Raw genomic sequence first — 10000 nt, 5'->3', positions numbered from 1 at the left:
ACACACACACACACACAGTGTCACTAAAATAGGTCATGTAAATAAGAGCAGTCAGACAGGGTGGGAGAGACTGTTAAACTCAGCTGGCCAGAAAACCATCGCTCTTTCTCTCACCCCTGTCTCTGTGGGTGTTTACGTGTGTGTGTGTGCGTGCGTGTGTGTGTGTGTGTGTGTGTGTGTGTGTGTGTGTGTGTGTGTGTGTGTGTGTGTGTGTGTGTGTGTGTGTGTGCACTTGCACGTATGTACGTGCTTGTGTGCCTACATGTGTGTGTGTGTGTGTGTGTGTGTGTGTGTGTGTGTGTGTGTGTGTGTGTGTGCGTGCGTGTGTGTGTGTGCGCGTCCATGTGGACGGTTTTATTAGGGAATTTTGCCAGATTGAGCATGTCCATATCTGCCTGCGTGTGTGTGCGTGTGTGCATGCGTGGATGCGTGTGTGTGTGTGCATGAATGTCTGTGTAAGTGCGTGCGTGAGTTTGTGTATGTACGCATTGGATAGGTTGTGTTCAAGCATGTGTAAGCGTTTTTGCACATTCAACTCTACTTTCAACCCCCACCCCCAACTGACCCACTTCCCTTCTGACACGGGGGACTGTGTCCAAACATCGCCACCCTCCCCGAAACCCATTTCTCCTTCCTTCTAAGGTCTCTTGTGTGTCAGCACTTCTGTGCTGGTTTCCCCATTTGACATCTTACACCACTACTATTTGCTTTAGAATTGCTTTGTAGAATTTTAGTGGCGGTTTCATTTCCACATCATGATTAAACGCTGGATCTCTGATGATCAACCACAAGCTCACATAGCAGAATGAAGTAGAATAGAATAGAATAGAATAGAATAGAATAGAATAGAATAGAATAGAATAGAATAGAATAGAATAGAATAGAATAGAATAGAATAGAATAGAATAGAATAGAAAGCCAGCATGAGATTCGCCTTTGGTCTCACTGGATGAATAGGTATGTACTTAATATGTATAGTAAGTCTTGAACCCTGTTGTACTGTCCACCACCCACTTTTCAGCAACCAAACAAAGCCTGGAACCGTGCTGTAAACTATAGTGTTTTGTGTTTTTTTAAATAAAACTGATGTGTAATGACTAAATGCTGGTTTGTACTATGTGCATTGTAACTGCACTTCATCTTCACAAGACCGTATATTGTGATGTTGCTTGCCTTTAGACTGGTTACTATGTGCTTTCCTTGTCACTTCCCAGTAAAAGCTCATGATGTTTTCTTTTTCCTACAGTGCATAGCAGAATATACGCCTAAGGCAGTTTGCTGTCAGTTCTGGGAACGGCAATCATGTCAATCAAAAAAGCACGAGACAACCCTGACAGACAGTGTGTGTGTGTGTGTGTGTGTGTGTGTGTGTGTGTGTGTGTGTGTGTGTGTGTGTGTGTGTGTGTGTGTGTGTGTGTGTGTGTGTGTGTGTGTGTGTGTGTGTGTGTGTGTGCGTGAGCATTCGTGTGTGTGCGCGCCTCCGTGCGTGTGCATGTGTACATGTGTGCATGGGTGTGTGCATGCGCGCGTGTGCGTGTCCGCATGCGCATGTGTGTGTGTGTGTGTGTGTGTGTGTGTGTGTGTGTGTGTGTGTGTGTGTGTGTGTGTGTGTGTGTGTGTGTGTGTATAGTGTACTGAAGTATGGTTGTCTCTGATCCTTAGTCTACAATTTCACAATAAAAAATATGAAACTGTACTGTGTTCTCGTATATGTGTGTATTCCACCAACCTAAAAGACTGGTTTGAATGCTCTGTGTGTGTGTGTATGTGTGTGTGTGTGTGTGTGTGTGTGTGTGTGTGTGTGTGTGTGTGTGTGTGTGTGTGTGTGTGTGTGTGTGTGTGTGTGTGTGTGTGTGTGTGTGTGTGTGTGTGTGTGTGTGTGTGTGTGTATGGGGGATGGCCAGAGGTTTTCCCCAGTATGTGACTGGAGTGTGTGGGAGCCTTTGGCGTGCTCCCCGTGTTCACTTCAGTGCATTCTACACATGACCTTTATCTTCTGCTCCCATCGGTTCAATGTGTGTGTGTGTGTGTGTGTGTGTGTGTGTGTGTGTGTGTGTGTGTGTGTGTGTGTGTGTGTGTGTGTGTTTGTGTTTGTGTGTGTCTGTGTATGTGTGTGTCTGTGTGTGTGTGTGTGTGTGTGTGTGTGTGTGTGTGTGTGTGTGTGTGTGTGTGTGGATGTGTGTGTGGATGTGTGTGTGGATGTGACTTTGAGAGCCATTTATGTGTACACACAGTATGTGACTTGGCAAGTAGTGTGCGTACCAGTCTGGCAACAAAAAACTCCTTGATTTACAACTGCTCTGTCACAATAGCACAGACATAGATGGTGTGCAGAGAAACAGAAAGAAAAAGTAGGGACAGAGAGAGAGAGAGAGAAGAAAGAAATACCCACTCGCTACAGTACCAAATCCAATCAGTGCTTGCCGAGCTCCCCCGTTAAGGACGCTCAAATTGGATCGAGGCGAGGGAGAAGAGTCTGGTGTCTTGGGGAGGCTCCTTAGCAGGCCCACTCAGTGCTGGAGAAACCACATTAGGCCTCTCAGCCCTCTTCCCTTCCCTTCCGGTACAGATTGCCATCTCCAGAACCCTGGCTGGCTTTCCTACTCGCCTCTAGCAGTGGAGCAATAGGGTTGCTACCGGAGCAGGGATATGGCTTTTGGATTTTTCAATGTTTTCCTTTAACTTTCCAGAAATCTTTTTTAGGGGTTTGGTAACTTGGGACAAGTTGTAAATCACATCTGAATGCATCTATGACATGTAGCTGCATCACGTAAATTGGATAAGCTGAGTTTGCCTGGCTCTTGCCCGACCTGTAGTTCTGCGCAGCTTTGTGAGCGCCACTACGAGGCATTCATGCATTTATGGCTTCAATATCAACAAATTCCTTCAGAAAGGTTTTCTGTTGATCTCTAACGCATCAATATAGTCTATACTGTGTCCTGTGACTCCTCAATGCGAGCTGCCATTAATATTGAAGCAATAAATGCTCAGATTATTTTTTGACTGGACAAATGGAATCCTGCTACAGTGTCCCAGACCTCTGTGTGACAATGGCCCGTCCAACCAGTGGTGAATAGGCTCCCAGCTGTAGAGGGAAGTCTTCCCACCCTCCCCCACTCTCTGATTGGCTCCCTTGCTCAGACTCCCTCGCTTAGGGCAGCTGCCATGCTGTCTCTCAGATCAAAATGATTGTGCAAAGCAGCATGGGATTTCACAAGCTTCTTCCCTTCCCTTCCGGACAATGATTGGCATCTCCAGAACCCTAGCTTCCTTGTTTTCAAGCCGCTAGCGATGAAGGAGACGAGTTACAACCAGGGCCAGAGCTTGAAACCTCAAAACAATGTTTCCAAAATATTCTCAAAGGTTAATCAAGTTGGGCTCAATTATTGGCTGTGTAATGTGCATTGTCAGTTTTTGTCGTCAGAGTGGGCTGTCTGAATCCCTTCCAGCCTGTTCAGGAAAGCGTTGCTCTAGGCTCTTACTGCATATCGGCCTGTCGATGGGCCTATTCACTCTTCGCAGAAAACACTCAACTAATACATAACAACATTGCTATGACAATGAGAGTCTTAACTAACTGATTAAGACTAGATCATTGCCATTTTGGTGACAATAAGGTAACAGAGGCTCTGTGCTAAGGGGTTAACTGTAGTGGGCCCAGAAAAAAGCCAGATGGAAGCTCAAAGCTAAGGGGTTATTGTTATTTGTAAAAAAAACTAATCATACAATAAATTAATAACTAATAATAATTAATTGTAAAATAAAATGTATCACTTCATTGAGATGACGGTTTCAACTGGTGCTGTCAGATGGTCAGGAAAACAACTAAAGCTTTCCTGGTAAGACTTTCAGAACTGAATGAGAATAAATGCAGCACAATGATGTTGTGATTGAATGTTGTTGTTTTTTCACTCACACTGTCTATCTGCAACGCTTTGACATAGACAGCTAATAGACATCCAACATTCATAACGTAACATGGATAAAATCTAAAAATTTAATGTAAGCCTTTTATTCTCCATTATTGCGTGTTGTGGCATTGTTGTGAAGGAAGATGGCAGAGTCATCCAGGTTAAGTCATATCATTATTTTTGGCGCTCCTTTGTCTAGTCAGTGAATATAAGACTGCCTAGCCTTTTTATAATCACTATTTTTAGAACAAAACCCCCTACTTATATATACAGCGGAGGAGGAGGGATGCTGCTGGGCACACACTGCACTTCCTGTATACATATATTAAACATGACAAAACATGCAGCCAGGCCTTTCATGCAATGCAGTAGGTGGGGGTTAGGCAGTTGGTGATGTCTGCAAGTGTTTTATACAGTACACATGGGCAGGACCGCTGACACATTTGACTGGGCCTGGGACAAAAACACCTGAATGGTTTTCTCCTATTTCGTGCTGGGGAAAGCTGGATCAGGAGAAGTTAAGGTTGAGTTAAGAGGTAAATCATATAATACAAGAGCTTTTCTTTAAGAAAACGAGGACTCCAGGCTCTTCTATTACACGATTTACCTCTTAACTTAACCTAAACGTATCCTGTACCAGCTTTGTAGTATAGGCCCCTGGGGTTACATGGAGCGCTGCAGTGTTTGTTTTACTTTGGTGGAAGATGAGCTATAGCGCCTGACTGGATGTTTATGTGCTTTACCTCTGCTGTTGGAGTGTGGCAGACACTAGTGTTTATAGAGCACAGGTTTATTTGTGTGTGTGTGTGTGTGTGTGTGTGTGTGTGTGTGTGTGTGTGTGTGTGTGTGTGTGTGTGTGTGTGTGTGTGTGTGTGTGTGTGTGTGTGTGTGTGTGTGTGTGTGTGTGTGTGTGTGTGTGTGTGTGTGTGTGTGCGTGGGCGCACGCCGACGTACGTGTGTATGCCTGTGTCTATGCCTGTGTCTGTGTCTGTGTCTTTGTCTGTGTGTGTGTGCATGTGTCTGTGTGTGTCTGTGTACAGTTTTCCTGTGTGGCAAGCATGTGTTGTTTGGGTGCATGTGTCATCTCCTCACCTTGACATAGTGCACCAGACTCTCCTCCTCGTTGACCTTGTAGGTCTGCACTCCGTACTGCTTGGCTAGCCTCAGGATGCGGTTCTGTGTCGGCCCAATGTAGGCCCCTCCCAGATCCACCCATTTGGTCTCCTTGTTCTGCAGAACAGAGGGCACACACCACAGGCTGGATATGAGAGAACTAGTCACACCCTACGGCAGGGGTGGGCAAGCTCAGGCCCAGGCCCGGGGGCCACATGCATCATCTGGCCCACAGAGCTTTCACAGGAAACACAACTTTAAGATCTGACATAATGCTCTCAACCAACATTTGTAGCCTCTTAATGTACGCCGTACCTCCAGTGGCATGCTGTAATAGTCATTGAAAAGTTAACTATCATAGTACTACAATAGTGTGGCATAACACAGAGCCTTTAGTAATGCACTATGACTTGGTCATTGGCATTCAGCTAATAGCTAATTTATAACGCTGTGTCTTAATGGGTTGAAATGGCTACCCAATACAGGGGTCTGAGATTAACCTAGGCTACTGTATTCGTCAATGAAATAGTCAAAAAGTTATGTCGACATACATTATTTGTTATTTCTGACATTTGGCCCTTAAGCCAATATTGCAAACCCAATGTGGCTCTTGAAAATAATTGCTAATCCCTGCCCTGAAGCCATGTTCGTACATTGTTACTCTGAGTGCTTTGAGCATGCAGCTATCAGACCTCTGGCTTTGAAACCATTCGTAGCTTCAGAGCTCTCATTCATTGATTTTTTTCAAACCATAGGCAGTGTTTTCTTCTAAAGAGTGGCTGGTTGAGTTTACTGTAGCCAACGTCACATTACGCATGCACTGTTATGTTACAGTAAGTTAAAATTCAATTGCACACTGTCATACAGTTACTTTACAGTCTATAAAATACAGTCTATGAAAGTATACAGTCTATAAAATGCATTGGATTTTGGCTGTGACATTTAACATGGCATGGTGCGTGATGGAACTATGGCTATCTCACCCTGACAGTGAAGGTCCTGCCTCCCACTCTGTCTCTGGCCTCCAGCACCACTGGACTGAGGCCCTGATCCAGCAGAAGCTTGGCTGCAGACAGGCCTGATGCAGAGAGAAAGAGAGAGAGAGAGAGAGAGAGAGAGAGAGAGAGAGAGAGAGAGAGAGAGAGAGAGAGAGAGAGAGAGAGAGAGAGAGAGAGAGAGAGAGAGAGAGAGAAATTCACATATCAAATACATTTCATGCTTATTCAGCTGAAATATGCTTGGCTATAGATATAATTGGTGTATCCTTGTTTGGCTGCAAGTTATGTAACATACTGCTGTCACACAAGGTTTGCCTCTTTTTGTGAGAGGTAGGTGAATTAATGATTAACCAAACTGATACACACATATCCTCAACTGATCCTTACTGAAAAGAGTGGGAGCCTATCTTAGACCAGGCAGTCAAAAGCCAACCTTTGTGCTGTCATATCAGAGGCCAATTAACAAGGTGTGGTGGTGACTAGATTTTGCTTGGTCATCCTACAGTACGCAAATTGCTTGAATATGTAGCTTTCCGGACCAGATCAGAAAAGAGATTTCATAATGTCTATTTTTTAATGTTTTTTTATGCTCTTTTTGGTCATAACAGTAACTGGTACTTCAGAAGAAATGACATTGTTCAGAATCTTCTGAACAATGAAGAACATTCAGAAGAAATTGCATTTTATGAAATGAATTATTATTATTATTACTATTATTATTATTATTATTATTATCATTATTGTTATTATTACTATTATTGTTATGTATTGTTGTTGTTATTACTGTAAGAAACATAAACCATTTGTTTACCTGTGAATAGTTCTTCCAGAAGAGGATATTTAAGCCTTAATGGTGCTTACTCTAACATACCATTTTGGAACACGAAGCGTGTATTACTTCCCAACTGTGATTTCCTCAGCCGATCGTTCTATTTTGAGTATTCTAAAAATCTTAAATCGCACAGTCTGGTGAGTGTGCAGGATTTTTAGGACAAATCTCCAATGCGTTATGCAATAGTAAGTGTATTTTCAGGAATTCTTGTTCGGTCTTCCGCCTGCAAAATCAGCTAGTCATGGTTACAGATCAAGGTCACACACACACACACTCACACACTCACACACACACACACACACACACACACACACACACACACACACACACACACACACACACACACACACACACACACACACACACACACACACGCCTGGCCTCTCTAACAGAAGCTCCGTTACATAAGCACGAGATTTTTTATGGGTTTGAGGCTCAGTAAGACATGGGATAATGGCTGGGGGTTAACCTCCAAGAAAAACATCAAACATGGACATGACCTCTCCTGAGCCCAGCACGGAGGATATAGGCAGGGCCGCTGGCAGCTTTTACCTGGCCCAGGGCAAAGGGATCAATGGGCCCATCATCCAATATATACCATGTAATGAAAACCCAAATCTGGGCCCCCTCTCTCCCTGGGCCCGGGACAACTGATCCCTTTGTCCCCCCCTTCTCAGCTTCCCTGGATATAGGCTTTGGAGAGTTATTGCCCAGAGTAGTACTTATCTATCTCCTCCTGTGATGCAAGAGTCAAGCAGGCGAAAGTTTTTTTTGGCCAATGGTATCAATGTTATCACTAAAAGTTGTCAGTCCTGTCAAGGTCTGATATTTTCAGAAGCGCTGAACCGGAGGAGAGGGTAAACAAGAGGCAGGAGTTCACGCAGGGTTTTGAAATAACAACATATCTCTGCATGCCTCTCTTCCTCTCCCGTCAAGACACACCCACCATCACAAGGGCTGAACTCACAACAAACCAAGCCCTGCATGCCCGCGAAGGCCGGGGTTACCACTGAGAAATGCAAACCAGAGACAGTTTAGACTGTGTTCTTAAAGGATCTTTGGGGGGAAAACATTCACATAAATCTGCCCTAAAATCTGTCTAAACATAAGAAATAGAGGGATTACACAGCAGACTAGGTTGACAGAGACATATTCAACTTGGCTCTCCTAATATTTTCTCTGCACGTTACAAATGAGTAGCCTGACAATCCCACATCATATTATGCGGTCATGTGGCCATGATGGATAAGCTAGGTGCAATCCAATTCCCACTCCCATTGATCACTGGAGGATCACACAGCACACAGTGGAGCAGGCGCAACACAATTCACCCTGTGCTGTGAGCCCATTGCATGCAGTATGTGAGCTGAGGGCAGCTGTGACACCAGTATGCACAGGGAGCAGTGTGTGGGGACAGACAGTGTCATGCTCAGATCATCAGAATCAGATGAGGGGGTTGCAGGTTTGAATCCCACCCTTCCACTCCCTACCACACTCCATGGCTGAGGTGCACTTGAGCGACACACTTAACCAACCCCACACGGATCCAGGGACTGTAACCAATTGGCTACATTGTCATATCTGAAAGTCGCTTTGGATAAAACCGTCAGCTAAGTGTAATGTAAATAGGGGCGGATGGCAGTGGACATTCACCAACCCCAGTCACTGTCAGCAAGGGAGAAATGAACCTATAACCATTTGTCTGGCCCCTTTTTACTGTAACAGGCTAGTTCTGCATTTTACGTAACTCCAGCAGCACTCCCATGCTTTGGGGCCAAGCCCTGTCATGTGACAGGCCAACCAGTGACTCTTTTCAAGGCTCGGCTAATATGAAGGGGGAAGTCTCATATCTCATATCTCAAATCCCAACACACAGACAGGGATTTCCTCTGACTGTGTAGCATGTACATTCTAAGGAAGTGAAACATACACACTCAGTCACAAACACACGCAAGCACGCACGCACACACACACTGTGATTTAGAGGGTTAGTCAGTCTTCTCAAGCTTGTCTCAGTAATCTGAGTGTTTTGCAGTGGTAATCTGTCATACCAATCCAAAGATACTTTAAATCAGATAGCAACTAGAGGGGAAGGGAGAGAGAGATGGCTACAGAAAGGAGGGGAAGATACAACAAAAATAATGAGAGAGAAAAAAGAGAGAACAGAAGCATTTTATGTGTATGTGTATGTGTGTGTGCATGTGCACGTACGTGTGTGAGAGAGAGGGAGAGAGGGATAGAGAGAGAGACAAAGACACAGAGGAGTGGAGACAGACAGAGACAGACATGCACGTAAGTGGAAGAAAGACACAGACACATAGAGAGATATACATCGATCAGCATACTCCACACACTTTGTTCCCTTTTGCAGTCAAACTGAGAGCTGCTACGTGTGTAGCTGCATACATAAACATTAACACATCTGCAGTGTATCTGATGAGGAAAGGAGCCCGGAGCAGGCCGACAGCGAAGCCTGGAGTGGAATGTCTGACGGAAGGAGAGGAGAGGAGAGGAGTTTGGATAAAATGCTACAGTGATAAACCTGATGACTTAAAGTTTGTAGAGTATGGCGTGCTCTTATCCAGATAGTTTGTTGTTTTTTTGGGTTTGGGTGCTCTTTTGTCCAAGGTATTGCGTATCCAGGTTCAAAAATGAGAATAAATTCTCTGACTAAGGCCACTTACACCGTAGGGCGGTAAAGCGTTGTGGGACGGAAGTCATTTTTACCGGCGTTGGTGAAAATACATGGAAACATATCTGTCCTAACACACCAACCGGCTCTGCTCCGCGCTGCAATTGGAAAACCGACCGATTTTTAACTGGACTGCCCGCGCACGTAGACGCTGTCGGTATGAAAGGCAGAGTAGAACACAACGGCCGAAACTAAGCAGAAAGACCTCATTCGTCTCGCTTCCGTTCCGTTCGGCCTTGGTGTGTCTGACGCCTAAGGCACTCCAATTTAAAATGTCTTTATTAATTTGACAAGTCCTACATGGACATATTAAAAACAAGGCCCACACGTAGCGCCATGAGTGCCTTCTTCAGGGCAGTTACAGCTGGAGAGGGCGCTACACAGGGCCTCCAAAATCATTGCCCATAGTCTCCCCACCTTAGCCTCACATTACAACATCAGAATTTCCAGGAAG

The 10000-nt window shown here is 44.8% G+C and overlaps 1 protein-coding gene across 1 annotated transcript in view; it reads right to left on the bottom strand.

Moving 5' to 3' along the window:
• mao (monoamine oxidase) overlaps positions 1 to 10000 on the bottom strand; it is a 53628-nt gene that overhangs the window by 20020 nt on the left and 23608 nt on the right. The window contains exons 2-3 of the mRNA XM_063212955.1: positions 6008 to 6102; positions 5004 to 5141 (exon numbers count right to left, since the gene is read on the bottom strand). Coding sequence (XP_063069025.1) covers positions 5004 to 5141; positions 6008 to 6102 — 233 coding nt within the window. The remainder of the gene's footprint in view (positions 1 to 5003; positions 5142 to 6007; positions 6103 to 10000) is intronic.

The sequence above is a fragment of the Engraulis encrasicolus genome, chromosome 13 (genome assembly GCF_034702125.1).
Source record: "Engraulis encrasicolus isolate BLACKSEA-1 chromosome 13, IST_EnEncr_1.0, whole genome shotgun sequence".
NCBI classification, from domain to species: domain Eukaryota; kingdom Metazoa; phylum Chordata; class Actinopteri; order Clupeiformes; family Engraulidae; genus Engraulis; species Engraulis encrasicolus.
This window is presented reverse-complemented; position numbering and strand designations above follow the sequence as displayed.